We start from the raw sequence: 19,388 nt of genomic DNA, 5'->3' as shown, positions 1-19,388 counted from the left end.
TTGCAGGCCAGGACAGCACCCGCACCTCCTTCAAGCCTAGGCAGGAAAACTCAGTGAGGTCATTCCTTGCCTGGTGCCCAAGAAGTGTGATCAATCAGTGCTGGGACCCAGGGTTCAGACCTGACTGCTTTCCCCTCCCTCTCCTCCTCAATCCTGTAGGGCTGAAAAGAGGAGCCCCCCCCCCCCAGGCGGCTGTCAGTTCTTCTGAGAGTGGAGAGTAGTTTGGGGGCTAAAGTAGTGCTCCCCCTTTCAGGCTTCAGCTGAGAAGTCCCCCTGGGGTGGAGAACCCACTTTTATCTGTCAGTGAGCTCTTCACGTATGGTAGGAGCCTGCTTTGCCTGGTTTTCAAGGACATCAGCCAGTGTCCTCCTACCTTTCTTTCCATTCTCTCTTCCCCAGTCCTACCCAGCCCTACATTCCGGTCATTCCCTGGAAGGCCAACATTTTTACTCCTGTGCCTTCACACAGGCTGTTCCTCTGCCTGGGGTGCTTTTCCTCCCTTGACTAATTCTCACCTGCTCTACCCTTCACTCCCTGTTGACTTTGGGCAGATTCGTAAAGCACTGGCACCCTCAGTTCCCTAGTCTGACAGTACTGCCCACCTCAGTTGTAGAGAATTAACTGATACATTTAAGGATCTCTAATAGCACATCCGGAGTGCTCAGCTGCTAGCTATCTTTGTTCCCTCTCTGAAAACTCTTGAGGATCCCCACATGGAGCATGTGTTTCAGCACATCCTGTAAGCATTTGCTGTGCGTATTCCTTCCTTTGTGCTACCACAGTAACCAGCACATTGCTTTATCACAGAACTTGTTACATCATACCGCAACTATTTCTATTTCGTTACTTGTCTGCCTCACTGACTAGAAAGATCTCCCCAAGGGCAGAGGCATGACTGAGTGAACTTTGTCTTTTCTCAGCATCTAGCTTGATGGCTGGTCTTCAGCAGCTGACTTGAGTAGGCACTCAATAAATGCTTTCTGAATGGATGTTGAATGCACCTCCATTCATTTAGGAAGTGCTCTCTCTTTTTTTTTTAAATCCTCACTCGAGGATATTTTTTCCGTTGCTTTTCAGAGAGAGTGGAGGAGGGGGAGAAACATCGATGTGAGAGAGACACACCAACTGGTTGCCTCAGCACGTGCCCAGACTGGGCCGGGAATCAAGCCTGCAACCAAGGTACATGCCCTTGGTGGGAACTGAACCCTGGACCCTTCAGTCCACTGGCCACCGCTCTAGCCACTGAGCCACACCAGCTAGGGCGAGTGCGCTCCTTTTAATGGTTTGAGATTTCCCCTCCTCCCTCTCAGATTCAAAGCCAGACAACATAGAAACATTTTCCAGACTTTCTTTATTCACCTGTATAAAACCTCACCCACACCACTACCACCACACACACACACACACACACACACTCCAGCAGACATAGGATCCCTGTTCTAGTCCCCAGGCTCTAGGGGCTCAGCACATACATCGCACACCATGCCCGCCCAAGCCCACCATCGGGGTCTGTGCCTGGCCTCAAAGGGGCAGTTTCCCAGGCGGAGCTAGGTCTTGTCGGGGCCTCTTTTGCAGGGTCCAGGTGCCTTCACCCTGCCTCACAGTAGGGCATTCAGAGTAGAGTGGCCTGTTCAGGATGGGGGACTGGCTGTCGGTAGGCCGGTAGCCAGGCCCTAGCGGCATCTCGGCGGCGGCGGAAGGCCAGGAATTCCTCCCGAAGAGCAGCACAGCGGGCCTCTGGGCCAGGAGCATGGGCAGTGTTCAGGAGGCAGCCCGCCTCTGGAGGCTTCGCACCTGCAGGAGGGCAGAACCATGAGAGGGAAGCCTTGAGGTTCATTGGCGCCATGAAGCTCCCCAGGGCCTGCAGGTCAGATGAACTCAGGGAGCAAGAGGAGAGAGCCTGGGGCGCAGAGCGCACCCAGGAACAGACTGGGGCCTAAGGCTGTGGGGGAACATGGAAGGGCAAGGCCAGGGTGCCTGCCTTTCTGGAGGGCTCACCCACCTGGCTCTGGCTCGGCTTCAGGTCCGGGTCGAGGGCCAGCTAAGCCCAGGTACAGAGTCTCCAGCAATTCCATGTCCCCAGGGAATTCTGAGTCCCACTCATAATTCTCATCCACAGATGTGTTCCTCCTATAAAAGGGACAAATGTGTGGGGTGGGTGGAGGAGTAGAGGGTGGCCAGAGAAGCCTGAACCTGGGCTTCCAGAGTTCAGTTTCCCCTGAGGATCCCTGGACCTCAGGCCAAAGTGGGAGTGGAGCAGAGAAGGAATCAGGAGAGGGGTGGGCAGAAAGCCTGAGATGATAGGGCAGGACTAGGGCCAGGACAGGGATGGGCAGGGACTACCCTTACCTCTTGCTGACCGTCACCACGTGCTCCCTGCGGGGCCACCTCTCAGGGCCACTGGCCCAGCTGCTGGTATCTCCTGGAGCGGGGCTGAGGTAGCTGCCTCCTGCTGAGGGGGCTGTGGAGGGGGGCCGCAAGAAAGAGGCACTGCCCCGCCCGCTGCTCTGGCTGGTGAGGCTGCCCCGAGGGGCAGCAGGGAGAAGGCTCGACAGCAGCCGTTCCCTCAGTGTCCAGTCAGCCAGCGCTGTGTAGGGGGCTTCTGGGGCAGCCCCAGCCCTGACCGCAGCCCCAGGAAGCGCTGCCCTGAGGGACCCAGGAGGGGAGTCCAGGGGCTGAAGGAGAGATGAGGAGGGGCAGGGCTGGATGTCCCTGTAATCTGGGGGTGGAGCAGAACCAGGCTCCTCAAAAGGGAGCCAATCCCCATCCACATTCATCTCTCGGAAGAAGGGCAGGCTCAGGTACTGGAGCAGGGGTCCTGCACCTGGCAGGGGACTGGGTGGGGCTGCGGGAGAAGGCCCCACAGGGCTGATGTCTGTAATGCAGAGAGGCTGGGGCACCCCTCTGGGGCTGCTGCTGCTGCAGTCATAGGACCTGGCCTGATGCTGGGCCAGGGTCTGAGGGTCTGCCTGCTCAGGGCCTGACCTTTCTTGGGGGGTCCCCACGTTGGGTCCCAACACAAAGCGCCCATCTGGTCCCCGGCAAATGGGCTCCAGGGGCAAGGGCCCCTGGCTAGGTGGAGGATCTGGAGGGGAGCTGGGGGTTCTAGCAGGCTCCTCGCAAAGCAGACTCTGGCGCAGGCTAGGGGCTGGGGAAGCCTGGAGCTTCAGCTTGGCCACACTGTCAGGACTGCCCGAGCCTGGAGCAGAGCTGGGGAAGGACAGGAGATGAGGGTCTGTGGTAAGGGCCAGTCCCCCTCCCAAGAACCATCGTTGGGCATTGAGAGGCTTGGTACACAACAGAGCAGAGCTAGGAAAGCAAGTGAGCAAGGACCCACATGGAGAGGTGCAGGGAGGCACAAACAACTGTACCACCCCCAGGCTGGGGCTCTGCATGCCCATCCTCACCTCCCTCTCATCTGTTCTGCCTCTCACAACTCCTACCCCAAGGCACAGAAAAGGAAGCAGAGAATAGGGGCACACTGTGGGAAGGCAGAAGGAAACCCAGAGAAAGGACTTACAGTGGAGCTGACAACCGGGGCGGAGAGAAGATAAGAGGTGGATCTGTAAGGGCAGGAGAACCAGAGGTGTCACAGGCAAACCAGGCTCTCCAGGGCCCCAGGCACAGACCCTCACCCAGCAGCAGGAGCCCAGCCCCATCTGGCCAGGAATAGGCAAGGCTGGGTGCAGGATGGAGGGAGGGTGGACTTTCCCCCAAGGAGGCGCTGCTGGGGGCTGGTCCTACCTTGGCGGAGGCGCTTGCGGTGGCGGCGGGCAGCCCTGCGTCGGCTGGTTAGGCAAGCAGCCAGGATGCTCACAAGGATGGCCACCCCTAGGAAGCAGAGCCCGCCCAGCACGCCAGCCAGTATGGGCTGTGGCAGGAGGCCTGGCAGCTGGGTGCGCGATGGGTAGACCTCCAGGCCTGCACAAGGAGCCACAAGGGAGGGCCAGTGTCCAGATTTAGTGGGCTCAGAGCCCCCAGGCCCCAGCCTTGGCCCTCCCTCCAGGTTCTCACCAGAAGTAGAGATGTTGGCCGAGTTGCTGGGATTGCTGACATAGCCACTGGCCAAGGCCACAAGGCGAAACTCATAGAGAACATCCTGGGGGTGGAGAGTCCAAGAAGGATGTCAGAGCCCGGCCTCACCACCCACCCCAGCCCCATTTGAAAAGACACAGCAGTTAGGAGGTTAGGGTGAAGTAGGAAGTCGGGAAGATGGTCAGATCTGGGTAAGAAGATCAGGTTTGGGGAAGAGAGCTGGGGCCGGAAAACCACAGGAGAACCCCTGTGTCCACCTTCACACACTAACCTTAATGAGGCCAGGCACCAGCAACTGCACTTCTGTGCCTGCCACGGCCCTGTCCAGCACCTCCCAGCTCTGGGAGCCTTGCCGACCCTCGAGGATATAGCCATCCAGTCTCTGAGGGACCGTTTCTGGGGGATCCCAATGTAGTAGCACCCCCCGGGGTGTCCTCACTGCCACCAGACCTCGGGGAGGGGACAAGGGAGGCACCATCTCTGTCACGGGAAGTGTGGGGGCAGCTGGTGTGGTGGGAAGCCCTGAATGGGACAGATAGGCATGGCAGAAATAGAATTTCCAGTGCCCTTCCCACTTCCCCTGGCCTTCCACAACCCCCCTCCCAGAGCCCCTAAAGACAAGCCTGGATCATCCGCCCCAAGTTCCTCTGGACCCCAAGCTGCCCGGCCCCTCTGCCTCCTCCCAGACCCTCCCATATCCGGCTTTTCCTGCCGGCCCTTCCCCATCCTTGTGTGCTGCTCTGGAGTGAGAGGTCTCTCACCTTCAGGGGCAGACAGGACGATCTCGCTGAAGGGCCCACTCCCCAGCTTGTTCTGAGCTAGGATACTGAACTGGTACTGAGTGTGAGGCTTCAGCCCTGGCACAAGGATGTGAGCAGCCCCCACGGGCACTGCCAGGGACACCCAATTGTGGTGGGTTCGGTCAGAAAGCTTGGCCCTAGAGGACATGAGGAAACGGGCACTTCACCAACTAGGAAGATCAGGAAGCTTGGAGTCCAGACAGCTGAGCTGTCCCCTCCCCTCCACTATCCGGGGTCACCTTAGATTCTCTGTAAATCAAGCAGCAGAGTAGGGACAGGACTGGGACAGAGTGGTGGAAGAAAGGGCAGAGAGCCAGAGAGAGTCAGGGTGGGGAAGAGAGGAGTGGCATGCAGGTCACTCACAATGGGGTGTACCACACACTGAATCTCTGCAGATAGCCACCATCAAAGCCAGGCTCCCAGGAGACATTGGCACCCTTGGGCAAAGGCACCACGGCCACATTGGTGACAGCGTGGGGGCTGGTGCCTGGGTAGGGGAAATGGAGGGATTATGGTCAGGGCCCTGAGGGAATGTGAAGAACCAAGAAGAGCCCAGAGCCTCTACCCTCCACTCATCATCCCAGGGGTCCCCCACCCGCCATCCCCATCTGAGCCTCCAAGACTGATTCCCCGCCTCCTGTCCCACATGGTTTCTTGCAGCCCCAGCCAGCTATACGGCCACTAACCCAGCACATAGACATTCGTGGAGGTGGCTACTTGGGCTACGGCATTGCTGGCGGTGCACTCCCAGCGCCCATGGGCCTCCTTGGTCAATGGTCGCAGGATGAGGCTACTGTTGCTGTCCACCGGGGCCTCGCCCTGCAGCCCCCGGCCCACCTACAGAACCACTGGTCAGCCCTGAGGACACATGCAGCCACCCCTCACCAAGGGCGCCACTTCTCTCTCCAGGCAGCTCCAGCATCCTTCCCACCCTGCCCGAGAACCCTTCCCTTCCCACATGCTCCTTCCCACAAAATGACCAAGGCCTTGGAGAGGAAGGGATGTACTGGGCAGAGTACAGGCAAAGCAGGCTCAGGAGCCTTACCTTGGCCCAAGACACAGTAGGAGGAGGGTCTCCTCGGGCAGAGCAGGGGATGAGTAGCTCCCGCCCTACTTCTTGGAAATATTCTTCTTTGGGCCGTTCTAGAAAAGCTGGGGGGGCCTGCAAGCCAGAGGCATTGGGAAGGGCCTCTCTCACACTGCTATCCCCTTTCTGGGGCTCCCAGTCTCACATCTCAGTTTCATCTCTCACTATCTCCCTAGCTCTGTGTCTCTGTTCCCTGGTGGAGGCCTCTCTGGAGGTGTACGGGTCAAGGTCAGTGACTGGGGGTGGAAAGAGTATCTGACTGTGGATGTGCTGTGTGACTGATGTCCCATCTCCGTAGCACCATCTCTGCAAAAAAAACTCTGGGATGGCATGTGACAGCTGCTGCTGTGACCATCACAAGAAACAGTCTTGGAAGCCCCCCCCCACCCCTCTACCAGCCAGGTGTCCACACAGGGTGCATCTTCCGCCACCTGACCCACCGCTGCTGGCTCACCTTGAGCAGCACGCGGGTCACTGGGGAGGGCCCTGCAGTGCCAAGGCTGTTGTAGGGGGTGCAGGAGTATTCTCCCAGGGCATCCTCATTCCCCAGGGCAATGACCAGTGAGCCTTCCGTGCCCTGGGACCAGCCGGGGAACTGGAGGGAAAAGGAGACGACAATGAGAAAAAGAGAAGCCACACCAGGAGGAGATGGCACAAGTGGCCCACAGCTATGCAGAGGACACCGCGACTCAGCCTCGAGGCCCGACCTCTCTGCATCCCAGGCCTCTATCTCCCTCTCCCAGAGAGGGGCCACTCCTAGCGGCCGTGAAGGCCAGGACTGCACAAGGCCAGGGAATCCAGTGTGAATGGCACCCCCTGCAGCTGAGCTGTGTGGGGGCTCCCTGCCTGCTGGGACCTCATCTATTTGTCCTCCCAGCGCCCCACGACGAAATTCAGCATCTTCCATCCCAAATCAGATCCTTTCCCTGGCTTCCCTATTTCTGTGTTACAGGCCCCACTGTCCTCGCTAACATCGAAGTCCTCACTCTCCCTCACACGCCCGTCTACATACTCACCAGGTCAGTCCTCCTAGGAAGGCCTCTTGTCTAGATGTGAGGCCCGTCCACCCTCAAGTCCTCCTCTCTAACTCAGGCTACATAACCTCTCAGCTGGACCACTTTAACAGCCCCTGAGCCCCTCTCCCTTGCCCACTTCCCCCATTCCATCCAACACCCCAGCTCCTGCTCACAGCAACGATGCTACCACACCATTGCTCAAGCAGCTCCACTGCCTCCAGCTGCCTTTAGACTTTTTTTTTAACATTCAACAAAAAATTTATTGAGTACTATTACTGCAGAAGCCCTGGGGGCACTAGGATTAAAAGATGCAATACTATCCCACAAGGAATTCATAGTCTTTGCAGACAAACAGAAGATCCCAATCTCCTTGGAATGAGGTAATATTAACTCGGCATCCAGAGTTCTTCCCTTTGGCACCAGCCTATCTTTCCAGCTTTCTCTGCACCATTCATATCCATGCAGGTTGATCCATCCCACCATGCTGGACGATTGACTATGTCATAGATGCATTATATCGTATTTTGCCTCTGGGCCCTGGTTTCTGCATGGAATGTCTGTCTACTCTTCAAGGCCCGTCACAAAAGCCCCAGATCACAGCTGATCTATCCTAACAGGAAAGCACTTCCTCCATCCCTGGCCTTCCGGCAGTGTCTCTGTCGCTCTCCCTCCAGCTCCTAGGCTGTGCCCTCTTCAAACATGGAAGTCTCTTTGCTCCTGCTCCGCATGCAGCACCCTGCACAGCACCTGACAGAAGTGTATGCTTAGCCAGTGGATTAAATTAAACTGAACTAACTAGACCCCAGCTACCCTGACTAGGAAAAAACCAATCTACCTGAGACTTTCCTTCCCCTGCCCCAAGCCTGTAAGCCTGTACCTTGTCCAGCTGCAGGGCCTTCCCATCCTTGGTCCAGCTGACAAAGAGCAGCGGGGGATTGGCACGAACTGGGCACCGGATCACCCCTCGCATGCCTATGGGCAGGGGTGTCTCAGGAGGCATCGCTGTCACCTGGGCTGGGTCTGGTGGGAAACGGTGGCAAATTGTGCAGGAGGACCTTGGCCTGGCCCAAGGAAGGGGAGCAGGCTTTGAGGGGAGCTGGGGTCAGGCTTACAAAGCACAGCGAGGTAGGCAGAGGCTGAGGGCGGGTGCAGGAGGCCGTTGCTGGGCACACAGGTGTAGCGGCCAGCATCCTCAGGCTGCACAGCCTGCAGCCACAGGCTCCCATCCACCAGGATCCGCACTCGTGACTGCAGGCGGCTGCAATATGGCATGTGTGGGGAGGGTCCAGGCCTTGCTCAGCCAGGAGGCTCCTCAAAGACTGCCCACCAGTCCCCCATCCCCATCCTTCAGAGCCCCACCTAATGTGGAAGACATTGACGCTGTCCTGGAACCAGCTATAGGTGAGGTTAGCAGGGTACGCCTCAGCCTGGCAGGTCAAGGAAATATCCTGGGAGGCATTTACTGTGCTGTTCTTGGGGGGTACCGCGATGACTGGGGGTCCTGTGGGGGAGCACAAGGGGAGGGAGAGGCCTCAGCCCACAATCTTCCCAGAAACCTGAGTTTACTTCCATTGTTCTTCCTGGACCTGCCCTCTAGAACCCTCACTTGCCCAGTTTCTCCTGCCTAGAAACTCGTGTGTGTGTGTGTGTGTGTGTGGGGGGGGGGTATCAGGTTTAACTCTCCGCTCATTTACCCTCTATACCCCTTGTCTGCCACACCTTAAATCATCTCTATGTCTCCTCCCCTAGTGCAGGTACCTAGTTCCTTACCCCCAGATGCTGCAGTGACCCCTGAACCCAGGCTCCCCACCTCTCCCACTCCGATGGCCATCCATGCACCCAAAGGCCATTTATTCTTTGGCCACAGAACACTTCTGCTCAAGAGCCCACAACAGCTGCTGTCTCCCACCACATGAAGCTCAAGCTTCTTGACTTAGCCCTCCCGATCCAATCCTTCCCTGCCTGGCCAACCATTTTTTCATATGCCAACCCCTACGAACAACTCTGTCAGGTCAGTGTGGGCAGTTTGCTACGCCCTACACCAGGCTGATGCCTGTCCCCAGGTCTGCTTTTTGAACCCCCATCCAGGAATGCTCTTCCTGAGAGCCTGGCCAAGCCACAGAACCACTGCACTAACTTCTGCCGCCGTTGCTCTCTCCCCTCTCTGTGCTCCTAGAAACAGGCAGGCAGGTGACTGCACTGTACACTACATCATCTCATTTAACCTCAGGAGCGCCTCTGTGGTAGGAATTACTGCCTCCACTTCATGAAATGAAGGCTCTGAGGCAGAGACACTGTGAGGTGACTTGCTCAAGGTCAGCAGGGAAAGGAAGGTTCACATTCAGGCCTTCCTAACACCAAACACTTCACCATTGACCATTCCCAACACTGCCTTTCCCAGAGAACCGCACAGACCACACTTCCTAATTGGCCTTGCTTCCCCACATCAATCAGAGGCTCTATGAAGGCAGAGTCCAGGCCTCCACTTCTCAGCTTTCGTTCTAAAGGGAAGGTCTTGGCCAGGAATTACTATGTGCGGATCACTAATTAAATTCTTGTCCCAGTCCTAGAATTTGTGGTAGTAGATATGAACCTCTTTATATAGGTGGGAAAACCGGGAGTCAAGAAGGTCACATGACTCATGCTCTGTCCACTAGACTGCATCACTTTGCACTAAGTGTCTATTTGTCTGTTTACCGATCCTTTTAAAATTTAAGATGCTGATTTTAGAGGAACAGCCTATGTTGGGAGCTCCCTCACTCTCCACAGGCCCCTGTACTCAGGCTCAAGTCTCCTCCAAACTCCAGACTCAGGCATATGAGCACCTCCTGCCACAAGTCAGGCCTCACACACAGGTGCCCCAGTTCCCGACCCTCCCCCCAGAGAGCACCTAGCACAAGCAGCTGGGTGGCGTGGGTGGTGCTGCCCTCGGTATTGGAGGCCTGGCAGGTGTAGATCCCAGAGCTGCCTCGCTCCACCCGCCGGATCCACAGCGTCCCGTTCTGCACCTAGGGTAGGAGTTGAGGGGGAAGGCCCCCTCCAGCCGGCCTCAGACCCTGCATTTCCAGGGTTGGCCAGCAGAGGGAGGCAGCACCCCAGGATCAGGAAACCAAAGGGAAGCCCCTCCGGCCTCCGCCAGCTCTATCCCGCTCCCGGGCCTCCACCTGCCCCTCACACTCTGGCCCACCCTGTCCAGCATCAGGGTTCACCTGCATCTGGCCCTGGCCCTGGCCAAGGTCCTGTCCTCGGAGCTTCCAAGTCACATGAGGCTGGGGGCTGCCCTGGGCCACACAACGCAATGTCAAGGGCTCCAGTTCCTGAACTTCCAGCACCTGGGGCGGTGTCTCCAGGAATTGCGGGGGTGCTGCAAAGAAAGAGGCATCAGGGGCTGCTAGAGGAGCTATCAGTTGGAGGGCAGGAAGACAGATCAGGGCTGTAGCCCTCAGCCCACCCAACATCATAGGAACCCCCAGCCCAGAGTCACCCAGTCTGCTGCTGAATGAGGATTGCACCAGCCCATCCAGAGTGCTCAGAGCCAGGGGAGAGCTAGGTGCCCCCTGGAAGAGCACTGTTCTGGGAGTCAGGAGGCCAGGGTTCTAGACTCTGCTCTGCCCCTAATCAGTAGCATGACCCAGTCTCCCTGCATCCCAACTCCTCATCTATAAAATGGGAATAATTATGACCTCCTTCCTTCTCAGGGTTGAGAAAGAATTCATGTGGTATTGGGTTAAAAGCTATTTTGAAAAAAACAAAAAAAGATGCTGTATATATGTGATCTCTGTTTCACTCAGGGTCCAAGAGCCCCCACCCCCTTACCCATTACTCTCTCCTGGAGAGGGAGGCAGGAGCAGGGGAGAGGAAGAGAAATTTCCTAACAGAGAGCCTAGAAGACAGACTGGATTTCGATTTGAAGGGCAGGAGTGGGGACGGGAGGGGCAGAATGCAAACAGTGAGAGAGCAAATAAGGGTGTCAGCAAGGGTGGGACAGTGAAACTGCCATACTGTCCCCCCCCCCACCACCAACCAGAGGTCCCATCATCCTGCTCCCAGCTTCATACAATTGACTGTGAGGTGCACCCAGGAGCCGTTAGCAGAATCGTCTTCAGGGCTGTGCTGGTCCAGGAAGAGCACGCGGCATTCGTACCAGCCCTGGTCTTCCACCCGGAGCCCCTCGATCTGGAGAGATGCCCCCTTCTGCAGTCGGACTCGCCCTGGAGGAGGAGCCCTGAATCAGGGTGCTGCAGGGACCCCAAGGGAGGCCCAAACCCCTGGTCACACTGGTCATTCTTGGAGGTCAAAAACAGGCCCAGTCTCTCCCAGTTACCCTGATAGAGCAGGGTCTAGAGAGGCAGAGGGGTCACTGAAGGCAGATCCCTCAGCCAGCCCCTCAATCACTCCTGCATCTCAGCTGTGGGGACCTAGTCCAGACAAAGAGAAGCCCAGAACTAAAGAGGTAGACAGCTTCCAGGACTGTTGGGGGAGCAGGTTGAAGGGCCAACACTGAGTATCCTTGGATTCTTTCAGGATCTGCCCATCCTTAGGCTTTCTGTAGGGCGAGGAGATATGGGTCCAATGAGTACTCCTCCTGCCAGATGACTCTGTACCCAGAAGCTCAGCAGTGTGTGGGGCCTGAGCAGAGACCCAGACCTACCCCCTCAAAGTTCCTAATCCCTCACGGCTATTATTAGCGGCTTAAGCGCCTTTGGGTGGCCAGAGTCCAGCCCGGCTAGGCAGCAAGGTCAGCAGCCTCCTCACACCCTGGGCCACCCAGGCCCTAGCTGACTGCAGAGCTCCACAAAGCCACACAGCCCGGCACAGGCAGACACTGCATTCCTAACCTCAGTCAGCATCTGCACCACACCACCAGGCTAAGCTAAGGGTGCCCCCAAACCCCTCAGCAGTTCCCCTCACGGCCCTGCATCCCAGACAGCTTCATGGATCCCTGGCAGTACAATCTGGAAAGAATGGCTGTACACCCTCTGGGCAAGTTACTAATCTCTCTCAACTTTAGTGTCTTCATCTATAAAATGAGAGAGAACTTGGGGTGGGGTGGGGTGGGGTGGAGGGGAGAGATCACGTAGGGAAGGCAGGCAGCATGGTGCCTGGCATCAGTGGGTGCTCAAATAAAGATTGGTGAGCAAATAAATGAGCTCAAGATTTGAAATCAGCAGCCTGCATTCAATCCTGGCCCTGGCCCATACCGGAGAACATATCATCTCCTTTTCTCACCCTGTACCAGTGAACAGCACCACCAGGCACCAGGTCACCCTACCAGAAACCTGGCAGCACCTATTTCTCTCTCCATCACCTCTCCCTCCACCTGTTCAGTGGATCTTTCAAACTCTACCTAAATATCTGTTCTTTCTCTACCACCTTCACCTTAGTTTAGTCCTGGGCATCTTCCACCAGCATTACTCCAACAGCTTGCTGAAAGGCCTCCCTCCTCCAGCTACCCCTCTACATTCCACAGCTGCCCACTCGCCTTGGCCTTCCATATGGTTAAAAGACACAAGTCCCTCAGCATTGTGCCTACTGCAACCAACCAGACTGTGCCCCAAACTGGCCCTTTAACACTAGAAGCTCTAACGCTGTTTGTGCACTCGCCCCATCCAACCTGCTTCCATTCTACCTCCAGGTATCTTTCTGAACTACAACCTAAGCCTATGGCGCCCCTGCTGCCATCTGGAAGAAGAGCATGACCAAGTGGAGGCCAGCTTTATGGGCAGGGACTTTTTCTTCCAAGAATGAAGTCCAGGGGTGTGGATTCTCTAGGAAGGGTGGAACTGCTTAAAGGGCTAGGTGTTTAAATCCCCACCTAGCAGATAAGCCTAGGACTGGCAGGTAAATATTTAACATAATCACACCTTTCCACCCACCAGTGGAATTCCTCAGAAGCCCTAATCCATCTGGCCATGGAACCCCACAGACCAGACTGCAACCTCCTCTGACTGCCACGTGATAGTGACCTTTCACTGTGAGGATCTTCAAGCTCCACGAAGAAGGCAGAAGAGGGAAGGGAAACTGAATGCTGAATACAGGCCGTGCAATATTAGGCGCCGTTACTGTATTTAATACTCCCCAAAGTTTCACCATAGAGGAAGGAATCATGTCAAGCTTCTTTCCAAAATCACAGGACCAGTAAGCGACAAAGCCAGGCCTTCTTTTGCAGGTGGTCATACTTGCCACTTGCACACGGGCGTCAGGATCATGAAAAGCTCCAGGTGCCCAGCGCTGAGGACTCAGCGTGTTCTCACCCTGGGGTGCTGGTAGCCAGTGGGTAAGTTACAGATGTGTGCTCACCAGAACATCCAGTGAAGCGTACTGCATGTCTAACTTTCCTGTGAGATGTGGACTGCTAGACCCATTACGGAAGGACAGGAAGATGACCAGGGCGGGCATCCTGAGTCCGCCTGAATCCTCGGCCCACCTCCTGGAGCCCCCCCCCCCCCCAGGGCCCGAGCCTGAAGGACTGGAGACCTCCCTGCGTGCAAGGATATATAAAGGAAACAGGAGCCGCACCCTCGCTCTGCAAGCTCCCGGGAGGCAGGGAACCCACACTCAGGCTCACGTACACACGGTTCCAAAAAGCGGTGCTAACTGCGCCCAGGCATTCCAAGAAACTACGAAGCAAGAGGAGTAGGAAGGCGCCCAAGAAGCGGTGACTGTGCAGAGGGTTTGGGAGTACGAAGGCAGTAAGGGGCGAGCACCAGAGGCACAGGCTGAAGCGGAGTGAGGTAACTGACTCACATCACACGGGACAGAGAGGCTCATGTCCCTCTGCTGTCCGGTGCACCTTGAAGCAACTAAGAAATATAGCACCAAAGTCAACAACCAAAAGCAGGTCCGGTGGAGTAGAAGGACTGGCCCAAGCCCCACCCCAGGAAAGGTGAAGTAGACTAAGGCCACCTCTGTCCTGATGCCGGCCGCGGTTGGCACCACACAGGCACTCTCTACGCCGCACCTCACACGGTGGCCAGCTTAGTCCCAGCATTTAGTCTTCGCTGGCTTTCTACTACTTTCATACTAGGCTAAACATCCAGTCTCCTCAGCTAGATTGATTCTAGAATCTTCAGTGGTTGGGAGCTTTCCTAGTCCCTAAAGCTCCAGTCATTTTCCTGGTTCCTCCCACAGTCCAGGCACCAGCCCCACACACAGTCCCAGGCCATGGCCCATCGCATGCCCAGAGGGTTTATGACAGGACAGCATAGTCTTTAGCAACCACTACCTTCCATTGCCTAGCAACAGCAGTTTGGAGTCCCCTACACAAAGGATGAGAGGCCCCTTCCGCACCCGGAGGCAGTGAAGAGTTAATGGACACGGGCCTTCCCCCCACCCCCACCCCACCCAGGGACCTGACTCTGCAGACTAGCCCAGGCCCAACCAGGAGCACCAGACTGGGGGCGGGGTGGACACAAAGGGTAGGGGTAGGAAGACAGCCCCAGGGGTTACTGCTCACAGCCCTGACAGAAAAGAAATCCCAGAGGTAGCAAAGTTGCTAGCCAGGCCTCAAAACAGGGCAGGGGGCAGAGGGAAAGGGAAGAGTTGCTCATCTGCCTGGTGGAGTCTCAGGAAAAGCCCTTCTCCCTCCTCTCCGCCCCTGCCTTAGTCAGGCCTCTCCTGCATCAGCCCAGCCTCAGCCAGGCAGCCCACACCCCTCAGCCCTCAGGCAGAGGCAGGGAGGGAGGGCTGGTAGGCACTGCCGCTTTCTCTCCACTTGTCCTAACCAAAGCCAGCTTTCATCAATTCTCAGGGGGCTTGTGTAGACACATATGCTCCCACTAGGCTGTTTGCCAACAACTGCCCCCAGTTTGAAAATAAATTCTTCCCTTGGGCAGCACCTGCCTGAGCCTCCTCCCCTTTGAGAGCTCAGCCAATCCTAGGGCTTCTCCAGGATTCAAACTAAAAAGGGGAAAGGGAAAGCCCCCCTCCTGCCATCAGTGACCTCCCCAGGCGGCCTTTCTTGGACTTCCCTTCCTTAGTTCACCAAGGACCCAACCTTAGGCCGTCCCACACACTGCCCTCTGAGACCTTTCAGATTAAGAGGAAGCTGAGCCTTTTGAGGGAGCCAGCTGGGGCCCAGGGAGGCCTACACACTCTTTTAAAGTCCATGCAGGAGCCACTTGGAGCAACCCAGCCCAGCCCTTCCATTCGCTGATCTTTGGGAATCTGGTCCTCCCCAGCTCACCTCTGTGCACATGCTCTTCTGTACTCAGACTCAGGCTGAGCTCCCACTGGAAAAGCTGACAGGTTGCAGACCTACCCACCCTGCTGCCCCCCATCAGTCCAGGCCCTACAGGCCTAGAACCCCTAAACTAGCATAAAGACAGTGGAGGAGGGAGAGGGCAGGGGACTGAGCCAATAGCAGAGCCAGGGCCACATGGGGAGACCAGGGAAGAATAGGATGGAGTCTGGGGAGCTTCATGATGAGATCTAGAAAAGCAATTAGAGAATTAAGTTGGATACTTGAAACAGGGCTGCAGGATCTCCCTTAGAACAGATCACGTGGAATTCTAAATAGCATGTGTGTGTGTGTGTGTGTGTGTGTGTGTGTGTCTGTGTCTGTGTGTCTGTGCATGCATGTGTGTAAATGCAGCTTACGAGCACAGTCATGATTATTAAGCAGAATTGAAGCAGTGGAGCTGGAGGTAAGTCAGGGCAGAGACAGAGCAGTTAAGGAGACCCCCCACTCAGCCCTCCTTTGTTGGTGATCCCTCTGACCTGAGGCTAAGTCTTACCCACGTAATCAGGGTCCACTCGGGGAGAGTAGAGGCCAAACTGGATGAAGATGGGAAGCAGGAACCCAAAGCGCAGCCACTCAATGACGTGCAGGGGGGGCTGGCCAGCTGCGGGCAAGTCACAGCCCAGTACGGCACTCTCCCCAGCCCGGCCCACCACCGATACCACCTCAGGCTTCCCTTGACCTGCATGGTGGGTGGCATGAGAGACAGGAGGGGCCCAGGTCAGAGCTCAGAGAGGAAGTCCCATTGGCATCTCAGGGGGCTCCCTAGGACTCTGAGTAGTTGAGGGAACCCTCAACTTCTCCAGAACCCTCACATGCTCACAGAAGGCCCCTGGGGAACGCCCCCACCCCAAACCAACAGGGAGTTCTTGAGTCCAGCTCACCGTCAGCCCCCTGGCTGATGACCAGGCTGAGGACGGCCAGACTGAGGCACCGAACCATAGCCCAGCTGCCCGCTCACCCGGCCCCGCCCTATCCACAGGGGCCCAGGTGGAAGGGCCTGGGATGTCCACAGCCCAGCAAACCCGGTCAATCCTTCTGATCAGGTAACAGGTTTCGGCTCCCACTCTTCTGGACAGTTAGGGCTTGGCTCATGAAACACTCGATGAAGCTGTTCTCTGGAGCACTGCCAGATCTAAACGCCAAATGCAAGGTGATATGCAGAGCTGGCCAATATTGGAAGCTAGGAGAAGCCCCATAGTCAGAGAAAAGCCAGGAGAGCAAAGGAAAAGAAAGGAGCTAAAGTAGGTAAGCAGGAGGAAGGGTGGGGGGCAGGGCTGTCTTGGGCCAGGCAAATCCAAGTGGACTCTGCTCTGGGCCTCCACCCCACTCTTGGCTTCACAGTTTCCCACTGGCTATAAAACATCCCCAGGTCTCTCAGGAGATCGGAGATCTTGACACCGACCCCCTGGTGACTAAGAGCAACAGGAAAATAATGGGGCACTGGCAGAGGGAGACCAGGCAGGTCAGGATATGCTAGAAGCACATCTTAGAAAACGCAGAGGAATTCTTGGGAACCTCAGGTTACTAAGGTTCTTGAAAAACGGAAGCAGGAGGGAACTGGGGGTTCCTATGCACTCAGAAAAATGTTTTCAGGTAAGTATAGAAAATGAAGAACCCTTACAGTCCAGGCTCCTCTTCCTTCGCTTTTCTTAGTCCTGATTCTAATAAAAAGGTGGCAGATAGGAGGGAGAACTAGTATTGTCTCCATCCCCCTAGCGACAAAGAAGGACCTTGAAACTCAGAAAACCTCACTCAGGGGCACAGAGCCAGTCAGGGACAAAGCATGGATTAGAACCCCCAGAAAGTAATCCCCAGGGGACCTCCACACAATTCCTTGGCCCATTTCCCCGGCCTCTGTGAACCCTGGGAGGTGGGACCAGTACCTCTTTCTCTACTCAGCCTCCCAACACTGCTTTAGCAGTAAATGAGCCAGGCACTTGGGAAAGTGGGGACTGCCTCTCCCAACAGCTGGTGGGGGGTGGGGGGGAGGCAGGCAGCACCCTCCAGGTCTGGGCAGGTCCCTAGGCTGGCAGCTGGTGCCACTTCCTCTTCATGATGCTGCCAGGCAGCCTCCCTCCACCAGACACCTTGACCCAAGTGCCTCACCCCAATTCCTGCCACCCACTCCCTTCCAATATCCTCAGCGCCCAGAGTTTGCAGGCGCTCCCTTCCCCAACCCTAGGGGCACGATCCATGAAAAGGCAAAAAAGCCATGAGTCCAGAGGGTGAGGCCTGGGGATGGAGTAGTGGCTGAGGGTGGGGGCCGGGCTGTCTTGTGCCAGGCAAATCCAAGTGGACTCTGCTCTGGGCCTCCACCCCACTCTTGGCTTCACAGTTTCCCACTGGCTATAAAACATCCCCAGGTCTCTCAGCCTGACTCCTGCCTCTATTTAATGGCGCTGCATGTCCTGACAGCTCAAGAGAAAACATTCCCCTTGCTCCCCACTCCCTCTAGCCAGCTCTCCCAGACTTCCCCAACAAATTTTTCCCAAGTGTATAAGAACCCCCAGTTACCTCCTGGCTCAGGTTTCTCCAGAATTCCTCTGCTTTTCCTAAAATCGTTCCAACTCCTCCGCCCTCCAGCATTCCTCACCGGTTTGGTCTTCCCCACCCAGCACTCCTTCATTCGCCCAGTATTCCCATTCCAGTCACCCACCCCGCCCCCCTTCCCGCAAATGCCCATTTTTCGAACCTGATCTCCAACTGCATCAGGCCCTCTACACTTTCACCAACTCCCTCCGTCTCCCCCAGAGTCCCACCCACCTGTGCACCGGGGCTTCTCCCATCGACTCCTCCCTGGAATTTCCCTCCCTAGAATTCTCCTGCCTCCACCCGCAATACACGTCTTTAAATGTTTTTATTGATTTTTTTTTAAGAGACAGAGAAGGGGAGAGAAAAGAAAGACGGAAAGAGAGAGAGAGGGAGGCAGAGAGAAACATCCATTTGTTGTTCCACTTATGTGTGCATCACTGGTTGATTCTTGCATGTGCCCGGGCCGGGGGTCCAACCGCAACCTCGGTCTATCGGGACCACGCTCTCTCCACCTGAGTACCCGGCCAGGACCGCAATATACTTCTGATGGCCCACCCCAAATTGTCCCCGCCTTCCCCGGACCCCTGGAACTCCTGGCTCTTGGAACCCACCAAGAACCAGCCCCCTACACGCGCGCACACGCACGCGCGCGCGCATTACCTCCAGAACTCCCCGGGCCCCGGGGAACCCCCACCCACCAAGAATCCCACTTCGCTTCCCAGAACTCCCCCAGCTCGGCGCCCCAGAGAACCCCACCTCTCTCCCCCTGCGCCCCGACTCCCGCCCCTCCCTGTGCTCCGCGGCACTCCGGTCCGTCCCCTCCGCCCGCCCACGCCCTCACCTGCTCCGCGCGGCTCCGCTCCACTCCACCCGCGACACAATAGGGGGCGGGCCCGCCTCCCGCTCGGAGCCCCGAGCCTCCCGTCGCCCGGGAGACCGCCAATCCCGGCCCGCGGCGGCCAATGGAGGCAGCGGAGGGTGCGGAGGGGGCGCGACCCCCGGGCGGCCTGGGACTTGTAGTTTCCCGGGAGCAGGACCCCGCGGCACGTAGGCAGGTCGCCCCCTGGCGGAGAGGCGGGAGGGCGGCGGGGCGGCCCCCCGGGGCCTGGCGGGACGGCCGCGGGCGGCGGGGTGCACGCCCTCCTCCCCGGGGCGCCCCCCTCGCCCTCCCTCCGCTAACCCGCCTACGGAGCCGCCGAAGCGGCCGCGGGGCTCGAAACCTGAGCCCGGGGCTGGAGCGCCCGGCGGGAGCAGACTCCCCGCCCTCCTCCCTCGGGATCCACCGCGCTCCCGGGCTCCTCTGATCCCCCCCATCCTCCCCTCCGCCCACTGCTCCTCTGGCCCGACTGGAAATACCTGTCCGCCTCTGGCGGGCTCCCAGACCCTGCCCCGCGCTCCCCGCGCTGCGCGCGGGGGAGGCTGCGCCCCAGCCCAGGCTGCCAAGTCCACTCCACCCCCAAACCCCGCACCAACCACCCAGAGAAGCAGGCCCCGAAGAGAGAAAACAGAGACATCCTGACGCGGAGGCTGAAGGACGAAGAATGAAAAAAACGATCATTGCTGAAGCCCTGCAGGTGCCAGACTCTGGGCTCCGTGCTTTGTAACTGTCACGTACCCTGCACAGAAACCCGTGAAGTCGGCTGGGTTCCGGTGACTGAGAAAGCCAAGACTCGGTG

General features: G+C 57.3%; 1 protein-coding gene across 1 annotated transcript; it reads right to left on the bottom strand.

Moving 5' to 3' along the window:
* Positions 1–1,332: 1,332 nt before the first annotated feature.
* On the bottom strand, positions 1,333–18,643 carry IGSF9 (immunoglobulin superfamily member 9). Its single transcript, XM_016214666.2, has 21 exons — positions 18,554–18,643; positions 16,062–16,312; positions 15,674–15,859; positions 10,997–11,149; positions 10,148–10,302; positions 9,829–9,946; positions 8,298–8,439; positions 8,051–8,196; positions 7,816–7,958; positions 6,377–6,517; positions 5,881–5,997; positions 5,522–5,672; positions 5,199–5,322; positions 4,797–4,972; positions 4,307–4,557; positions 4,015–4,099; positions 3,745–3,921; positions 3,521–3,563; positions 2,350–3,210; positions 2,003–2,130; positions 1,333–1,794 (listed from the first exon to the last, which is right to left on the bottom strand). Exons 2-21 carry the CDS (start codon positions 16,117–16,119, stop codon positions 1,613–1,615), a joined length of 3,537 nt encoding a protein of 1,178 aa, XP_016070152.2. The 5' UTR covers positions 16,120–16,312; positions 18,554–18,643; the 3' UTR covers positions 1,333–1,612.
* Between the last annotated feature and the right edge of the window lie 745 nt (positions 18,644–19,388).

This window comes from Miniopterus natalensis, chromosome 19 (assembly GCF_054644295.1).
Source record: "Miniopterus natalensis isolate mMinNat1 chromosome 19, mMinNat1.hap1, whole genome shotgun sequence".
Classification (NCBI taxonomy): Eukaryota; Metazoa; Chordata; class Mammalia; order Chiroptera; family Miniopteridae; genus Miniopterus; species Miniopterus natalensis.
Note: the sequence above shows the minus strand (reverse complement) of the source record. Positions and strands in the feature narration are given on the sequence as shown.